Here is a 20400-nt window from a genome sequence, read left to right as displayed (position 1 = left end):
TAAGTGTATTTTTTTTTTTTTTTTTTTTCTTTTTTTCCTTGTTTCTATACTATTAGTATGTATCCATATGTTAACATAATTTATAAAGTGTGTGTATGTATGAATGTATGTAACTATGTATGTATTTATATATATGCATGTATGTATTTATGTATATATGTATCTATCTTTGTGTTGGTTTATTTATTTATTTTATTTTATTTATTTATTTTTATATAGTTAGTACTATTCACACCCTACTCACTATTTATTTGTTTTTTGCGATTTCCAATGCCTCAAGGTTGCCTGGAAGAAATCGCTATTTCAGCGATAAGGTCGCCTATTGTACCATTTTGTTTTATTTGTATTTTTCTATTTCTTTTTTGGGTGTACAATAAAGAGTTTTTATTATTATTATTATTATTACATTTCTTATATGTAATCTACAATATATTTTTTTATATATGAAACTGTCTAAATAAAATACAAATTTCCTATAGCCACAATTACCATTGAAAAAATATATAAATAACAATACAATTTATTTATTCAATAAACATTTTAATTTCTATTAATATCTATATGAATAAATGGTTTACATCAAGCATTTGGTGATCTACATGGGCCTGGTGTAGGAGGCTCACAAAACAAAGCTTTCTGAATACAAAAGCCAGGCGGTGGCGGATCCTCTAACAAAGTCGTTTGACCACCGACAGGTTCACATGCAAATCTACCTGACCTAAAATATAAGTAATTTTTAAGTCATTACTAGAACTGATAATTGAAGATTAATAAAACGTTTAATATTTATTTATTTTACATGAAAATAATGCTTATAACATGAAACTTTGAAATTAACTCGCATATGTTGTCATTACTATCTTATGAAATAGAAATATTTTACTAACTGAGGGCCCCATGGCGGAATGCCTCCACTTTTCAGAGTTTGAATAATGTTATAAACATCACAGACGGAGACGTCTTCCTGAACAAAGTAAAATTGCATAGTAAATAACAACTAGAGAAAAGGTAACAAATTTTAATATAGAAACTGCTTCATATTATATCTCCTATATTATGTATTTCATTTCTATTTATTTAAAAAACGGGTTTAAAAATGATATATACCCTAACTTTATGTTATTAAAATCAATATTCCAAAGAGTCATTTTTTCTATCTAACACTATTTTATTTATATACTACCACTCTACTATAAAGTCATACGTACATAATAATCATCATCGATTACAATGACGGGAGCATTCACACAAGCACCCTGACACTGCACGGCGTCCACACCAAACATAGAGTCAGGGGAGAGGCCACCAGCACAGCAGCAGGTGGTCTCTTCTACCACTTGCAGTATAGTGTCTGCACCACGCAGCATACACGGTGTGGTCACACAAACTTTTACATTAAACTTTCCTCTGTATCTCCTGAAAGTATAATACCTCTTTTTGATATCAAATTATTTTTCTGGATCTGTCAGTTAATGGAATAAATAGCCTACCTCTTACACATTGAATAGAACGTAGCAGACTCGTATACTCTCATCCTGGGTACGCTTAGGATTTCTGCCACTTTGTGCATAGCTGATATTGGAATCCAACCGATCTGTCTTTGTACTATGTCCAAAGCAGCGCTTAATGCGGACCGCTGAGATCCTTCTGGATAGTTCTGGATTATTGCTGACAACCTCTAAAACACAATACCATATATACATACACTCCGTTCACATTAAATTCCATCCGTTCCCCGTTGTCGTCGTCTCTCTCTCTCCATCGAATTCTGGACTGCATATTAAGTGGCGTAACCCAACGCCGCACTTTGCCTCTTTACCGGAACGAGGAAATAAATATTTCTTTTCTTCGAACCCATAACTTGTCGCGTGCCTCCACGTATTATTCATTTATGAACATATTCAATACATATTTTATTCATAATATACACACGTGTGAAATTAATTCATAGTTTGTATCTTAATTGTCTACTAATTAATTTTGACATTTATTTCATACTTTTACTTTTTATTTATAATTTATTATATTAAAAGTACAATAATTTTTCAAATATTTTTTCGGTATAAAAAAGATATACCATGAAATGCTAAAAAATACCTTTAAATTGGCCTCTGAAAAGTCAAATGGAGTACTTGCATGATTGTCCTTGCTGTCACGATGAACGTTTAAATCTTCACTATAAAACCGTTTCAACCCAATGACTCTCCTATTCGAAACACGAAGCTGAAAATTATATTTTAAAGTGGATTAAAAAGATTTCTTAAATATTTATGAAGAAAATCAAATTAAAATTATTTACAATATTAGGTATCTTTAACATGATGACATTTAAAAATGTTTTATTATTAATAAAAAAATAAATTGTCAAAACACCTTTTACCTAAATAGTTTTTACTTATTTTTTTTTTTTTTGGAAACATGACAACCTAATGCTTCGTACCACATTAAAACACTCTGTTCCCCAGTTTTCTCCGAATTCTTGCATTGCTTGTTGACTGACGGAGAGAAATATTTATTTACTTTTCATATCGTTTTTCGCCACATTATTCTTAAATTTTTAATTGTGTTGTTCCGGAATCGAAACCGGTTGCCTGGAAGGGAATCTCTTTGATTAAAATTTAATGTTTGTATTGAAAGAAAATTCTATATTATATTTTTTGCAGATGTTTAGTTATATAAATACGAGTATATTATTATGTACTTGAATGAGCCAAAACAGCACCTTACTACAAAATATATTTTATTTTAGAAATTTAATGTACTATATTTATTAATGAAACTATCGTGGTGCAGTGGAACAGGGTTTGACTGTAAACGCGATAGTTAAGGGTTCGATTCCCATTCAGGGCATTAGTTACTATATTTTTTTCTCTCCGTAGTTTGAAGTGCGATACTTTTAAATAAATTATTATTAAGATATTTTTTTAGGATGGATGTGTGGACTAATAGTGAAAAACGATAAATTTTTCGCAATGCGTTTTCTCAATATTCCACAAAATACAAAAAAAATATGAAAACGAGAGAAAAACAATAATAATCTTTAATCAAAATTCATGAACAACCAAGCCGCATATCTAATACAACCAAAACTCTACAGCATATATAAGATGGCTTAACAAGCCTTGATAGGTCAGTGGGTTGAAATGATAAACATCGCTTACGATGTTGAAATTGCTTTAGCTATCTCTGCCTTCTCGGTGAAATTCTAAGGTCAATAACGTACCCAAGATGCCTGGAGCGATTTTATGGGAATGAGCGAAGATATTGCACCAGAATATTAGTGTCTACTACTTGATCCGTAAAGTGCCATCTTTTATCGTCTTTTTCCAATATCCGTGAATATGAAGTGTAATGACTTTTATGTACATAGGCTACTTGACTTATCTATATCTGTTTTCATTGAAACGTGTATTTTTGTATAATATGTCTATTTAAATATACATGTAAAGTTGACATTCTGTTTAATATAATTAACTAATTGTACTATAATTAATTTTAGAAGGTCATAACCATTAGATTAAAATTTATAATTTTATTTTTAAGTTATTATATTATTTATTATATTTATAATTATAAGTAGTATAAGTTATTTTAAAATATTATATTAATTTAATAAATTTTAGATTACATTATAAAAGCGACCAATACCTCCCGAATTTGGCAGAAAGTGGGGAACAGAGTGTCTTAACACTAGGTTCCCTCTGCCTACCCTGCTGTGTGCGGGATACAGCGTGAAGCTGATTTGATTTTGATTTAGTTTACATTATCATATTGTGATAGTCGTCATATCAAATATTTCATATTATTTATTTATTTATACCTTAGTTCCTAGTGAAATAATATTTACGTATTCGTTCAACTACCTTATAACTCATCCCTTATGAGTGATATTTCTTTACTGAACGTTTCCTTAATGAAAATAAAACGTGACTCGTTTAGTAATTTGTTTTTATGTTACATCGTTGCTGTTGGAAGTAATGTGAAAATATTTTAGTTCCGTTTTCTCTTTTATAAAAGAAGGTGCATTTGCAATGCAAGATCATTGCACTCGTTCGACGCCAAAGCATGCAAGATTAAGTGCAATAAAACGTAACTGCTGCCCAGTTCTATTCAAATATACCTCAAACACACCAACAGAAGGCTGGTATCTTTTATCCTCGGCTTTACGTAATAAGTAAAAAATAAAAATTAGCTTAGACCTATTTATCATGGACATTTTGTAAAGCCTTTGAAACAAAATTGCTTGCTATCTAAGAAATATACTAGAAATAATAAACAACATTGAGTTAAAATATCAGAAAATTAATTAAAACCCACAAATTTATATTTATATACAAAACCCCATAATGGTATCTCAACCGAAAGAATCTCAAAAAAAAAAGGCTGGAAAGGATTCATTCTCTTTGTTTTATGAGACAATTAAGACACGAATGGTCGACGCTAAACTTGCAAGAGTGAATTTTTGTTCTGTAACAGAAAAGAAAACATTTAAATGGAGAATTGAAAACTCTTAACGACCCATGTTAATTTAACGGAAAAAAAAATTTTCACCTCCCTCGTTCATTAGCAAGTAAAATATACTATGAAATACAATCTGAATTTAAAATTGAGACCACAATTTAAAGAGTCTGATGCTAAAGAATGTTTAGCTATTGCAAGAAAAAAAACTTTAGCATTTTAACACTATAAACTGCATCTGCCTCCTTTAAAGTTAAAACTTTTCCATTTAAACTTGGAAACTCTTGGCTATACTTAACAAAATACAAAAAAAATAAAGGCAAGCAATATTTCTATGTTCAAGATAATTCGTCAATATCTTCTTCTAACTGAAACTATTTCTTACAAATATAAAATATATATATTTTAACATTTTACCAATTTATTATATTTATAGATAAATGTAACCAGGTACACATGCATATTATCTAAATATGAGCAGTACTTGCAATATGTCAAAAATTATATTATAAAAGATTAACGACCTCATTTAATGGTTTTTTGAGGATCTTTGTATCGTACTCTGACCCTCGTCACAAGTAAACGTGTTATGAAGCAATTAACTCACATTTTCAAAAACGAAATTCCTTTTCCGTGGCCGTTATTTCTGCAAAGGTAAGTGCTCGGTGAAATAACACAGATCTACCTTTAAAGTTCTCGATTCTACAAATTTGTATGTTACCTTTCACTTAAATATATAATTGACTTTGACCTGAACACGAACAGTTTCATTCTTTGATCGAAGAAGGTAGAGTCAAAAAAAAATATTTTTAATAGTCTGTTGCAAAACGATAAGTATTTTTTTTCATATTAAAATCTTAATATTCGATATAAGATATTATAATAACTATGTCACATCATTAAAATTTCATCTAGTTCATGTAGCTAAAGTAAAAATAGCACTTTTTTGTAAAGTAGGTGAACCGAACTTTCAAACAAAGGGTAGATATAGAAATTATTTTCTCATGCGATAGTTTAAGTTTGAATACTGTACACTGTACACGTTTGTTTTTCATACAGAACTATGAGAAATATTTTCTATTTTTTGCAAAAGTTAGATAGTATAGAAATATTACCATTGGATATTTTTCATCGTACCGTCGTAGGGCACCGTCTGAATGTTAACGCGATGATAGTGAATTCCATCCTGCTGTAAGAAAAAATATTTCAATTTTCAAACATAATACAATAGTTAATTGAATTCGACATGTCTTGATGCAATATGCAGAATAAAGAAAAAAAACTATTTGTTTAATAAATAAAATACCCCCCATACATAAGTATAATTTTGCAGCTTAGGTAGCCACACCTGAGTTCATTTTGAAAACCATGGTTACCAAAATTCGGATATAAAATTAACCTTTAAAAAGAGCCTTATCTTAGACCCTTATAATCCTTGCTTTAACTTTGATCCGTCTGAAATGGAACAGACCCACGGAGATTGACATTTACACAGTTATCTCGCCCTAGAGGCTGTTTGGAACCACTAAATATGACTCGTACTTAAATTAAAAAGGATTACATATGCTTTATTTTGGTTAAGCTACTCAAATTAATATTAAAAATAACATTTATAATATATAGAGGTACATATATCAAATAAATTAAGTAGGCCTAAAAGTTGAATATTTGTAAAAATATATGAAAGGTGGAATAATTATTTTACTGAAACGAAATATATTTAATTTACCCATAAATATATTTAAGAGTTGTTAAAAAAATGTCAAGAAAAAATCGATTCGATTTGAAGGAACTCAGTCTCAATCTACAATACATATACTATAAAGCTAAACCACCACTATAACGTTAATCCTGATGCATACCAACGGCTCTATAATGGCATCTTAATCCAGCTTTTAAACAATAATTCCCTAAAGCCTTATATTTGGACTAAAATAATTCCTTATATTTGCAGGGTTGTTCCAAGTATCGCCACCACCAATTATCGAATGTAATAATATATATAGATATTTGATAGTGATTCTAAAAGGTAAGCATAAATCCATTATGTTTACTTTGACCCGAAAACCATAGTTTCCCTTGTGGCGGTGACATCGTCAAAGGAGCTTAGCCAAAATCTAGTGGAGCCTTAAACGTGATCATTGCCGTATTCTGTAAGCGAGAGGTTTCTCATGCGTAATCAGATTATACGCTTCTTGTATAAGCTGATATTATTTCCACATTGTTATCAAAGCCGCCATACGTGAATTAATTTTATAATTATAAGTCGATAAATGTTGGAATGGTTAATGACTAAGCTTACCCGTTTATATAATGTATGTTCAACATTTTCAACGTTGCTATGTAAATTGATCCGAAATTAATTATAATTAATGAATTAATAAGTAAAACATTGTTTTTAGTGGTAGCACAACCCAACTCTGTTTATTGCTTTATGAGATAGATGACAACTGTCGTGTACAGTCAAATGATGACGATGACGATGAATGAGGATGATGTTAATTCATATGACAGAACGTTCAATATATTTTTTAAACATATACATGTATAATAATATCTACAGTTAAGTATTTCTATACATCTGCTGTATATATTTTGCTGTCCTATATTTACTTCTTATATAATAAATAAAATATTATAAAGTGAAGCTCTTCGCAGCTGAGAGTAAATAAAATCTTTTAGTTTCCGGCATTACGAGTCCATCATATTTCACGGATACAAATCCCATAATGGTGGATGGCGTTCAGTGCTCCAAAAGTGCTGCACCGGCGACACTCCATTAACCGACACATTATCTCCCCCCACTGGCTGCGAACACCTCTTTTAAAATATTTCTCTGTCCTAATACTACAAGTACCACCTAAACGAATCTTTTATAAAAAACTTTTAACGAAATCACGCAATTCTAACTTCGTTACCTTTCAATTTCCAATAAATAAAGATATAAAGAAATGTTTCCTCGATATCCCCTCGAATGTTCCCTCTTTTGAAACTTAGAAATACTCGAAAGATGCTTGTGAGGCGCAACTTTCTTAGAGCCCAACTATCCATGAAATGAAATCTCAGGTAATTGGATTCTTTGGAACCGGCTATCTTAATTATTTTGCAAAAATCTCGTGGGGATCATTTTTGAAAGGATTTTTAATAGGTACACCTTTATTCTTTAGTCAAATTACGAACTAATTAACCAAGGCAAGTTTCCCCATCGAGGCCTCATTATAAATTAAGAACAACTCGTTTATCTAAAATGAGATTGGGTTACCAAGGTTCAGTATTTCTCTTTGGACGAAATTGTTTTGAAGTTTATGAAGTATAATATAGGTACTTGTACTTAGATGCTTTTGTCTAATGTTATATTCATCAAACCTAAATGTAGAACACTCATATTTAATTTTGAACCTCTAAATTTCACGTCGTTACAGGATATATAGGTAAAGGAATATTTTTTTTGTTGAGAAATACTAAAATACTTGTACTTATTAATCAAAGCACGCGCCAGCGTGTGCAGCCAGTTTGAAAAACTGGAAAAGCGCTATGTGTATTTCGTACGGAACTACCTCTAAATTCATGAAATTCTGCACATTTTTTAAAATACCCATACAGCATATAAAATTTCAGCAATTAAACTTAAACGGTAAGTGTTATATTAACGTCAACGTAACGTTAACGGTAACGTAAGTGTTTTTAGATGGGATAGTAACTACAAAAGATAACTAGGCTTAAAATAGAAAATAATATCTAGATATAACATAAAAAAATATTACCTATTTGTTCCGTCCACAGCTAAGGCATACCATGTTCCATACTCTTTACTCATTGTTTTGATTTTAAGTAAACTTTGATAAGAAGCTAAATAATCTGTTATTATATATTTATATATTTACATATTAAATCTTTTTTCATTTAAAATATATATTCAGAAATATGGGAAAACAATAGATTTTTTAAAAAATATATAACCACTAACGATGACATAATAGATGTCTTAAAACTGTGCACATAAATCTTGAAAGTTTCCCAATTTGAATTTAACTAAGTATCAACTTTAGATTTTGCTTAAGAATATTCAAAGTTTGCGTCATCAGTCACTTTTAAAGGTTATCTTATATTGCACGGTATATTTTTAATTTTAACCGACTTCAAAGTTGGTATGTAATTTATAATAATTTTATAATAATATGAGTCTATGATATTATGAGTCTGCCTGACAGTACTGAGTAAATAAGTTTGTACATGTTTGGACTAATTGAAAATTCTTAAAATTAAATCGTATTGCTGAATGTAATGAAAAATTATTATAAACTTTCATTAAATATTTTAATTAAATGTAAGTTTTTACAAGAAATTGTTATGAAACCGAGTTTGCCTCGAAACATGCCATCAAATATTCATCTGGCGTCTAGCTCTTAGAGAAAGGCATAAGATTATATCAAATTCATGAACTCCTAAGAAACATGCTTAGATGAATGTCAAAGAGATAGCGAGCGAATGTCTTCACAAGAAGATCACCTTCAAAGACTTTGTACCTAACGATAACATTTCGGAAGTCGCTTGTTTAAATCCGCAAGCAAAACTAAAACATGAAATATACGAGTGTGTTTCACGTAAAATGTCATATAATATTGCAGTACAGAACTAAGATATCTGAATGTATGACAAACGTACCTACGAGTATATGTACAGCTTAAAGCTATAAATGTATTATTAAAATTTTAAAATTCAATGCTGTAATTCCTGATATTAGTTACTTCAACCAAACAAACTTTTCAATTTTATAGTATAGATTCAGGTTTATATTATAATAAAAAAAAAAAACATCTTTACGTTGTATCCAGCACACAGCAGGGTAGGCAGAGGGAGCCTGGTGTTTAGACACTCCGTTCCCCCCTTTCTGCCGAATTCTAGAGGCTTGGCGTGTGAGTGGCGGAACTCGCTTTGCCTCGACACCAGAGCGAAGAAATGGGAATGTAAATTTAAATAAATATTTCATTTCTTCGAATGGGGATCGAAACCATAACCAGTCGTATTTGAAGTCCCACTTTGTGTCTCTAGTATTATAATATTTTTTTTGCAATAACTATAATAAATTAAAATTTGTTCTATTTCTTCTAAATAGAAATTCATTCACAGCAAGCAAAATAATGAACCGATGTTTACTTAATTAGAAACACTTCCAATACGTTAATTAAACACAAACGGAAAAATTTCATTTCTTTGTAACGTTTCCCAGCTGCATTCCATTAATACTTTTTTAGTGTAGAAAGGTTTTTCTGATGCACTTAAAAGAATTTATATTTTAATAAAGAACCTAGCATTTATTTTTAGTATGGGTTTAAATAAAAAATACTATGCCAGTCATGTATGTGTTTATTGAGTCTAGAAACATTAGTCGCACTGTAGCCTATACTTATATAAATTAGTAAGATTGCAGAATTAAGTGAAATGACAATAAAAAATTACAATAAGACATAAAGGCCCTAATTATTAAGAAGTTGGACTTATTGTAGAACTACGCTTTTGGGTTCCACCCTTTCTCGGGTTGTCAAAACCCTTAAATTATACCTCCTTAATTTTTTTTATTTCACAATTGGTAAACAAAGGGAGACTGTAGGCTGCATTGCGGCAGAATTTAATAATTAAAAATTTCCTTATTCTACGGCCTTATATGAAGTTACTTATTTCTTAGAACATATCTATCTTAACAGATTTCTAAGATGCTTCAAGGACCGAAACATACAAAACAAAACCATTCTGTTATTTATGTGTGAGATTAATTACGTAATAAAGAAATATAGGGCGAGCTGTAATAAAAATCCCATCAAAATATGATTACAAGTGGACCTGGGGAGTAATTCATACCATCCATAACAACCAACTGACGGTTACGAAAAGACGTTAATATACGAAGGACTCTTCATTTCAGCAATACAAGGATATCTCCCTGCAGACACTTTAAAAGTTAGCGTCTATAAAAGTATATTTGTATTTTGTACTAACTAAATAACTATTAATTTGATGTTGATGGAATTCATATATTATATATGTATACGAGTATTAACATCTTTTGTCCTGTGGGCAACAATACCAATGAATCAATGGAATATTTATATATAAAAATTCATTCATACTTAGTCTGGTTAAATAGTATAGTATTAACCACCAACACTCAACATGTATTGTCTCTAAATAGATTGACGTGGAAGAAAATGTGTCTTACTTAGGATTTCTTTTCACGCTGCATTGTGTACCTACGGCCAAATGTACAGCAATGCTGACGCTTCCCCGTCTCGTCAGTGCAGCGAAGGTACCTACGTACGGCTTTCCACTTTCAATTCAATTTCTTCTCTCTACTAAACATACTTTCCAAATATACCACTCCATTCGTCGCCACGTTAATACTTTTTTGTAAAGATCAGCAATTATTTTATATATGAAATATTTAATAATTTTTATTTATTCGTTATCGTATTTCGTTCATAATAGTGCCGTGATAAGTGCTGTATTTGGATGATAATACAATAATAAGAAATTTTAATGTAACTTTAGTAAAAACTATATGTTTTATAATACTCGTATAATAAACCTGCTAAATACATACATTAACGTAATAAATGTAGATTATTAATTTTACCAAAAACAAAAACAACTAAATTACACTACCTATATATTATGCATTTATAAAGGTAAAGGCAGCTTATACTTGACTCAAGTTCGCTCTATTGTAACACAAATGTCACATTTCCACGACATTCATTGCCATAACGACAGTTGTATGGGACCTCATAAAAAGGATCAGAGCAAACTTCGCCGGCTCAGAGGTCAAATGAAATATATTCTTTATGTTCGTTGGCAGTACGGAATTCCTCCGCGGAGCCATGAAGCAGTACGCACGGAGGGAGCTTCCGAGGTGATTACCCCAAAACCGGGGTAGTTTCGGGAACTTCCGCTTTAACATTCTAAGCATTACGCCAAATACGATGTGACAATGTAGTTCTTTGTTTGGGAGCTGTTATATTTTATGGTTCATGTGTTTTCTTTATAGGATTTTAAGGAGTAAACCTGTTTTTGTCTGTGCATGGATTTAAATAGTTATCATTTGCCCAATTTCTTATTAATGCTACACACTTCTAGTGAATATTTTTTTACGCCCAATTCTTGAAGAATTTGAAGCATTGCCAATGACACCAGAGTGAAGATATGAAAATATTTCATATTCTCGAGTGGGAATCGAACCCACAATCTGTCGCGTTTAGTCACACGCACACGACTGTGAATGCGTCAGTCTATACATAAAAAAAATATTTATTATTTATGTACCTACATTAAAGTGATATCGAATACAAATTTGCATTATAATAATTGAACCTGATTACATCAAAAGGCAATCATTTCGTGATGTATTAATAAAAACTGCGGAAATGCTTAAAAGCAATATATTCAGGTGTAATTTTTAATACATATTTATACTGCCGTTCCAATATTTTCGCGAGCGGCTTCAGCTGCGCGGCACACGCAGATTGTAAATTGGGTTTCAGATATCGCTTAAACATATATTTGTTGAATAAAAATATAAAAACGTTGTTGCCGCGGAGATTAAAACTTTCAAATTTAATTTCTTACGGCGGAATACATGTTGCATTTACGATCACCAAGAGAATTAGCCTTAGTGGAGAATGATACGAGTACATCGTTGAATACATTTCACTATAGAGTCTATAGTATAAACACATAGGTCGTTAGATTTTCTTACGCAACAATCCAAAAGCGACGTGAAATATTAAAAACAAAACATATTCAAATATAAAATATATTTAAGAAAACATTTTACTATTTTAAACGTAACAAATTTTACTAGAAGGAATCTTACAACTCTTAAAATCGTACCGCATTTTTTATAAATGAAATTTCACTTTCTGAAAAAACGTTATCTGTAGTACTCTAGCCACGGCGTGCTTTACCCAGATGAGTTGAAAAGTATTACATGGATGAGATAAAGAAGAACACTCTGTAAATGGAAATGGAACGGGTCAGTAAGCTCGTGATTTTTTTTCGCATTTCACGGCGTGATAAATGGGCGAAGCGAAGAGACGCCTAGACTCAATCGGAAGCATTGCCAATGACGCGAGAAATTGCTCCTATTTCTTCCATCTTAAAAGTGTTGAGCAATGTTAGTTTTAAATTGCATCTGAATGTTGATTTTACTGAAATAATTTTTACTGAAATATTGCAACATTCATTACGTACCTACCATTATTTATGGTATATTTTACCATTATTTATTGTATATAGTTCTTCTTTACTCTGTTTTAAAGGTGTTATAACGTAAAGCAAAGAAATAGCGCAATGGCACAAACGCAAAGATTGTGGATTTGCTCTGGTAATGAGACAAAACACGGGGTTGCTTTCCGCTACTCAACATGCAATGCTTTGAACCCGGAACTTAACACTAGGTTACCTCTTCCTACACTAAGCTAGCTAAATATATATATATATATCTTTATAAATATTCGCAATCTAATAAAATATTGTGTGTATAAACACTTACAGAAACATTGTGTGTTCATCCTAACAACACATGTCACCCAAAGAAGACCAAAGACAACAATTTAAACACTTTCTTTCCAGGATTTCAATCTGAAACCATTAGTGACCCTAATTATACATTTTTTTACTATATTTTATAAAACTTTATTTATTAATTCAATATGCAATAGTAACTTTTTTGGGGAAAAGAAAACACTTGTTCAGTACATTTCAATTATTACTTTATTTGAAGGTTCGAATTTTTAGAAGCGCCATCTAGTCAAATTCTTATACACTAGAATACGGTTTATTTTAGTACTATACATATTTGCTCCATGAGTTGTAATTACTTCTCAATAGATGGTGCTGCCGTTACAGATCGTGCAAAGTGGAGAAGGTTAATCAGGACGGCAGACCCTGGCAAATACGCCGGGATTAATGCCAGGAGGAAGAAGAGATGGTGCTGCCAGCAGTCACATATATTAAGGATATTTCTTTATACCACAATAGGGGTTGCTGCAGTAGTATTATGATATTTTATTCATTGTTTTGTAATAAAACAAGGTATAAGTAACTTCCATTGGTTGACACTTTACTGGAAGAGATTTCTCTTAGAAATTGGGCTTATTCTTTGTGGGTAATACAAAATAGAAAGGTTACCTTTTAATTTTGTATGACTTATGTATTTTTTAGTTCAGTAAAGAATATTATAATAAAATAAAGAACATTATAATTTGTACCCACAACCCCCGTTTTTACAGTCGCGAGCTTGTGCTTCTGCGATTCGACTGGCTCTAAGATCTGGCGGTTCATAAAATTATAACGTACACCAATTCAACCATATAGTTATAATAGCCTGGACAGACAGACATGGCGAAATTATACGCGGTTTTTGCCATTTGGCTACGGGACCCCAAATTACTTATCATCTGCACTAGGTACATCAGTGTCGTACCTACATAAATGTAATTTAGAACAACAAATACTATACCCATTAGGCATTATTAAACAATGAATATATGCACAATATACATATCTCCCGAACTAAAAAACAAAATCTACCTAATTGCTATTGGAAATGGGAAAATCCATTTTTCTATTACACACGCTATAGAAGAACCTATCTGCAGATGGAACATTGTCCGAGTTGATTAATATTTCTGATTGACTTATTTCCTATATAGGAACAGAAATAGATCAAGAGTTAGTGATCAAAATAGACATATTGGATGTCAGAGCACTTCGTATTGTAGTGTGGAAGCCATTCTGTTTCATACAACCATTGTTTTTTTTTAATATCAAAAATATAATTAACACGTGTTTACATTTCATTGATAGATGTTTAAAATTGACCTAAAACTCCGAACCGATGGGCCATAGTAGCGCAGATGCACAATGCGAAAATTATGGATTCGATAATAATAATCATAATAATCTTATTTCAAATTCTTATTTATTTTGTGGACCCCTTAATGCCTACTTACATCTCCTATATTTTATGAGATAGAGTTTTAGTCACCACTCCAGTCTCACTATATAAACAACGCTCGTAAACTTTGCAAACAATTCGCCAAGATGTCACATTTTAAATTCATTAAGAAAATATTTAAACAGAAGCCTTATAGCCTTATAATCCGCAATACAAAAACAAACACTTAGAGGATACAGGTGCTGCCGGTGACGTTTAAAAACTGAAAAACATTTTAGATAAAGGATGCTGTGTACCGGGAATTTCTCTTCACTTGATATCCTGTATTTCGATATATCCCGCTTGCCCAGCTATAAAAATACTGGCAGGTTGGTTTTTATTTGTTTTTATTGACCTAGATGGGAATTTCATGTGGCATGCGTACATAGGTACTTCCGCACTGTGCTGTTCAATTTTGTGTTGTAAAAAATAAATAGTTAATGCTTAAATTTCCTCTCTTAAATATGTTAAGTTATATATTAAAGTTACTTAAGTAAAATATTCTTTCTTTAATGTAAAAATTAACATTATAAATTTAGTGGATTTAGATTCCCTTACACAAATTAAATTCTACAACCAAATATTTAAATTAAATTCTTTAAAAAATATGACATAGCCTCTACATACCACAGAAATTCGAACTCCATACTACACTCTAATTAACAACAATAGTTACTAATTTAATTAGCCATTTCATATTTTAAGCTCCACTGAGCCCGAAGTAATACAACTAGTATTACATTGTTTTAAACATTTTAACCTGCCAGGTATGATTAGATAACCTTGCCTATGTGAAAGAATAGCTTCTACTATACCTAATACAATTTTGAAGGGGTCATTCCGTGACTGCCGCACGTTTAGAGCTAAAATATTTGCCTTGCCGACATCTTTAGCCTTGGCGAATTGATCGAAAGTCGACAGCTGGTGTCACTGTTTATTTATTAAACGTTTGCGTAATATTTTTCTTTTGTATACTTATAAGAAAACTATTTTATTTACTAAAATTATGAATCGATATTGATAGATAAAGCTTGGCGTTGAGTTCGGCCACTCAACACGCAATGTCTTCAGAATTCGGCGGAATGGGGAGAGTGAAAGTGTTTTAATGGGAACAGAGTATCTTAGCACTAGGTTCTCGGGTTGCTTCTGCCTAGTCTGCTATGGGTGGGATACAATGCGAAGCTAAAAAAGATAGTATTAGCGTAACCAGTTTTATTAGCAAAAAATTGTTTACTTTATTTGTACATACAATATATTATGGGAATGAGACCGTGATAACACATTAAGGATGTCTGACTGTAAATTCCATCAGTATGAATCTCATTTCCATTTCCAGGAATGTATATATTTTATTTATTTACTGAGATATAATTAAGTTTTATTTATTTAAACAAAGTGTAAAATTACTCACTGAATAATACTAGAGAACCAATTGATGCGTACAATACGCGTAACCATAGCAACAGTAGTAAAAAAATATATATTTTTTATTTTTCCCGCTACAATGCAGTGCCTGTTAAACAACTGGAGCACAATTAGTAGGTAAGGAGATAGCTGGGAATCCGATATCAGCCTTAACCGCAGCGACACGTGTCAAACATAACCTAAATATTCATACCGAGTCTTTCTCCATTTTATAAAAGCTATTTACATTCTGCTTATATAAAAAATATTAAATATAACTTATTAACATTTAATGTTTTTAAATTACCAAAAATTTAAATAAAAAAAACTATTATACTATTTGAAGCCGGCTTCAATAGGGAAAACAATATCAGAAAATGATAGGAAAATTAAAAATAAAAATTCGACATTTTTGTGGCTGCGCGGTATTTGTCTGAAAATAGTGATTATGAGCCCCGTATTGACAGACCACTGTCATACAAAATAATCACACAAAAATGACTTGGACCCGAAAAAAAGTTATACACATCTACTAGTTATATAAAATCACCTGACTTTACAATCAACAATGTTATTGATACCGATTAGAATGATTTCTGATCTTTTTAGTACAAATGGTATATGCCAAAAATATTTAGCTTTAAGTTTTAATTATATTTTCACGTCGGCAGTGGTAACAAAAGTAGCTTGACTGATGTTTACTAATTAATTCTAAATTTCCTGGTACACACAAAAGGAAGCCGTAGATAGAATGCTTACAGACTGACGCGTATAATATTTCACGTAGATACCTAGTAAAGTAAAAATATATACTTTCAGAGTAAAAATAATAAAAAAAAAAAACAAATAAAACCTTAATCAATAAAGTATTTTGTTTTAATATTATATATTTTTTAGCTTTTTAGCTTTTTCTAAAATTGTTGCTTTTGTGACTGAGTTGTATTATATATGTAAATATCTGTCAAATAACATTGTTTGAAGCACAGTTAACTTATGATAAGCGCTTAGTTCGGATTCTTGTACTGTACATAAATTGAATCATTACTGAACTTAGCAACTCACTGTTAATATATATATATTTATTTTACACATATATATTTTTCATTACTATTCTTTTCTCAGTTAATGCAGTTCATTCATTTTTTTTTGTCCTTTATTTATTGTTTTTTACTATTTTAAAGTGAGATTTATTTTTTTTTAATTTATTTTTTTGTTCTTTTTGATGTCTTTCTTGCAACTGGCGGGAATGTTGTTGTATAAAACCTTGATTTTATTATTATTATTTCATATATATTTATATTTTTATATTATACTGCTATTTTATTTTTTTTTTATATTTATTTATTAATATTTATACAAATTTATTTTTCTGTATCTTATATATAAATAATGGCTACGAACGATACTAGTAATAATTCCTTCCTATCTTTATCTTCTATTTCCGAAGACAGCGACAGCAACAGCAGTATCCCCAGCATCCCATCACTAAATGAAAATCTTAATTCATTCTTCTCGGATGTCCCGAAAAACTTTAATATTATCCATATAAACGCTCAGAGTATTCCAGCACATTATCCTGATTTATTGTCATCTTTCGATAGTAAAGACATACATGCCATCTTAATATCTGAATCATGGCTTAAACCATGCTTACAGTCAACCTCCTGCTCACTACCGGGATTTCACTTGATTAGAAATGATCGTACTGGACGGGTTGGTGGGGGTGTTGCAATTTATTTGCGTGCCCATATTCCTTTTTCAATTGTAAGTACATCACTACCACAGGACAACGCATATCCGGAACATTTATTTATCGAAGTGATATTAAATCATACCAAACTACTTCTTGGGGTTTTTTACAGTCCTAACCTTACAGTTGATTATTTCTCGTCATTTGAAATTCTGGTCGATCAATTTATGCCCTCTTATGAGCATACTTTGATAATGGGAGACTTTAACACTTGTCTTTTTAAAAACGATAGTCGAGCGTCTCGTTTACAAACTTTAGTAAATTCAACTAATTTAAACATTTTACCTCTAGCACCAACTCATCACTTTTCACTTTCTAATCCTTCTCTTCTTGATTTAATTTTAGTATCTTCCATTGACCATGTCGCGAGGCATGGCCAATGTCCTGCGCTAGCATTTTCCTATCATGATCTTCTTTACGTATCTTACAAAGTTAGACCTCCTAAGGCAAATTCAAGAATTCTTCTGCAGCGCAATTTTGGAGGTATGGATTCGGAGCGGTTAACTGAAGATGCCAGTAAAATTGACTGGACTGTCATTGATAATGCTCGAACAGTAGATGAACAAATTACTATATTTAATTCTTTTTTAATAACTCTTTATGATACTCATGCACCAGTCCGACCGGTTAGAATTAAACATCTTCCTGCACCATGGCTTACTGCGGACATAAAGAAACTGCAGGAAAAAAAACATACCGCTAAGAGTAAATATATTTCTGACGGAAGTGAGGCAAATAGAAATAAATATGTGAGAGCTCGTAATCGCTGCAACAGGGTTTGTAGAGATAGTCAACGACGCCATATCTATAAATCAGTAATCGAAGAAGATGATCCAGCTAAAGTCTGGAAATTTCTTAAATCCCTTGGAGTCGGTAAAACAAAACAAACAGTTTATCCAACCAATTTAGATTTAAATTCTCTTAATCAACATTTCACTTCTTCTAGTACAATTGATAGTACGAATAAATTGAAAACATTAATTGATCTTTCCTCTTTACCCGCTCCACAGATTCCTCCTTTTAAATTTAGTCAATTCACTGTATGTGATGTTAAGAGAAATATTATCGCTATTGCACCAAAAAAATCTAATCCGTCTTCCTTTTCCGATTATCGTCCGATTTCTATCCTTCCATTGTTATCTAAAGTGCTAGAACGTCTTGTTCATAAACAACTGAGCACATTCCTTTCAAAACACAATTTCCTAAACTCCCTACAGTCCGGCTTTCGCCATGGTCATAGTACGACTACTGCTCTAGTCAAGATCACCGATGACATCAGACATGGCATGGATGATCGGAAGATAACGGTGCTGACATTATTAGATTTTAGTAATGTTGATTTTGACATTTTACTTGCATCACTGACTTCTCTTAACATATCTCCTGAGGTGATTGATTGGTTTCGTTCTTACTTGTGCGGACGCCGACAGCGCATTCGAATAGATGATTCATATTCTGAATGGTCTTTCACTAGTGCTGGCGTCCCACAAGGTGGCGTGTTGTCCCCTCTCCTTTTTTCAATTTTTATTAATACCATCTGTCTTAAAATTTCTTCTTTCTACCACCTGTATGCAGACGACTTACAAATCTACTCACAAGGTACTCTCACTGAGCTACCCAATACCATCCAGAACATTAATAGCGATCTTAAGCAAATTTTAATTTGGAGCAAACATTTTGGACTTACTATAAACCCTTTAAAGAGTCAAGCAATTGTTATCGGTAGTCCTAGAATACTGTCGAAAATTGACTTAGCACATATGCCCACTATAATGATCGATGGGACTTCCATTCCATTTAAGGAATCTGTTAGGAACTTGGGTGTAGTTATTGATAAGCATTTGTCTTGGGAACCCCAAATAGGAGAGATAAGTAAAAAGATTTATGCTGCTTCTGCATCTCTGCGTAGGCTGCGCAATTTCCTACCAATACCTACCAAAATTGTGCTGGCAAACTCACTCCTATTACCAATTCTCGATTATGCTGATATTTGTTATCTCGACATTAAAGAGGAGCAACTGAATAAACTTGAGCGACTTCAAAACCTTTGCATTAGGTTCATATTTGGTATACGTAAATATGATCATATTTCTGAATTTCGTGATAAGCTCAAGTGGCTCCCTATCCGCCTTCGCAGGAATACTCATATACTTCATCTTCTCTATTGCGTGCTGTTTAATCCTTCTACTCCTCCATATCTGAAGAAACAATTCAGGTTTCTACATGATGTTCACTCACTTTCCCTACGTTCCCAGAATAATCTATTACTTGAAATTCCTCCTCACTCTTCTTCTTTTCTGACTAACTCCTTCACTATTAAAGCTGCCCGACTATGGAATTCCTTACCAATTGAGATCAGACATGCCAAAAGCTTACAAAAATTTAAAACTTCACTTAAAAACCACTATATGAATATTTAATTTAGCCTTTGTTTTACTTTTTATTTGTAATTTTCAAAATACTTTTTAGAAATGTATAAATATTATATCTATGATTTATATGTATATATATATATATATATATATATATGTTATTTATTGTTTATTATTATATTTATTTATATAAATATTTATTCGTATTATATATATATGTATATATATGTATGTCTATGTATTTTATTTTTATTTCTACTATTAATTTTTTTTTTTTTTTTTTGCGGACATGACTTTAATGCTGTTAGCCTTACTGGCCTTTACAGCGACACCGGGTGGGTAGGGAAGAGGGTACTCTGTCCCTGAAAATATGCAGGCACTGTGTGGCTGCCTGTGGGGAGTGCCGACGACGCAAGGGCGCCCCC

General features: G+C 31.6%; 2 protein-coding genes across 2 annotated transcripts; one reads left to right on the top strand and one right to left on the bottom strand.

The window, feature by feature from the left end:
* Positions 1 to 579: 579 nt before the first annotated feature.
* On the bottom strand, positions 580 to 16082 carry LOC146535634 (NADH dehydrogenase [ubiquinone] flavoprotein 2, mitochondrial-like). Its single transcript, XM_085191173.1, has 6 exons — positions 16068 to 16082; positions 2098 to 2223; positions 1491 to 1678; positions 1209 to 1416; positions 888 to 964; positions 580 to 718 (listed from the first exon to the last, which is right to left on the bottom strand). The coding sequence occupies exons 1-6, from the start codon at positions 16080 to 16082 to the stop codon at positions 580 to 582; spliced, it is 753 nt and encodes a 250-aa protein (XP_085047299.1).
* A 1160-nt stretch (positions 16083 to 17242) lies between these two features.
* LOC146535633 (uncharacterized) lies at positions 17243 to 20023 on the top strand. Its single transcript, XM_085191172.1, has one exon. It carries the CDS (start codon positions 17243 to 17245, stop codon positions 20021 to 20023), a length of 2781 nt encoding a protein of 926 aa, XP_085047298.1.
* Positions 20024 to 20400: the final 377 nt, after the last annotated feature.

Source organism: Heliconius melpomene, chromosome 10, assembly GCF_056956725.1.
Source record: "Heliconius melpomene rosina isolate 202511_hmr_F chromosome 10, ASM5695672v1, whole genome shotgun sequence".
In the NCBI taxonomy this organism is placed as follows: Eukaryota; Metazoa; Arthropoda; class Insecta; order Lepidoptera; family Nymphalidae; genus Heliconius; species Heliconius melpomene.
This window is presented reverse-complemented; position numbering and strand designations above follow the sequence as displayed.

Bases quoted from the DNA above. Each gene is read 5' to 3' on its own strand.
- LOC146535634 (XM_085191173.1), bottom strand. The intron at 1,417-1,490 runs GTAGGCTATTTA...TTATACTTTCAG, and splicing joins TTCTATTCAATGTGTAAGAG to GAGATACAGAGGAAAGTTTA. The intron at 719-887 runs GTTAGTAAAATA...CTTATATTTTAG, and splicing joins ATTCCGCCATGGGGCCCTCA to GTCAGGTAGATTTGCATGTG.
- LOC146535633 (XM_085191172.1), top strand. From the start codon at position 17,243: ATGGCTACGAACGATACTAGTAATAATTCCTTCCTATCTTTATCTTCT.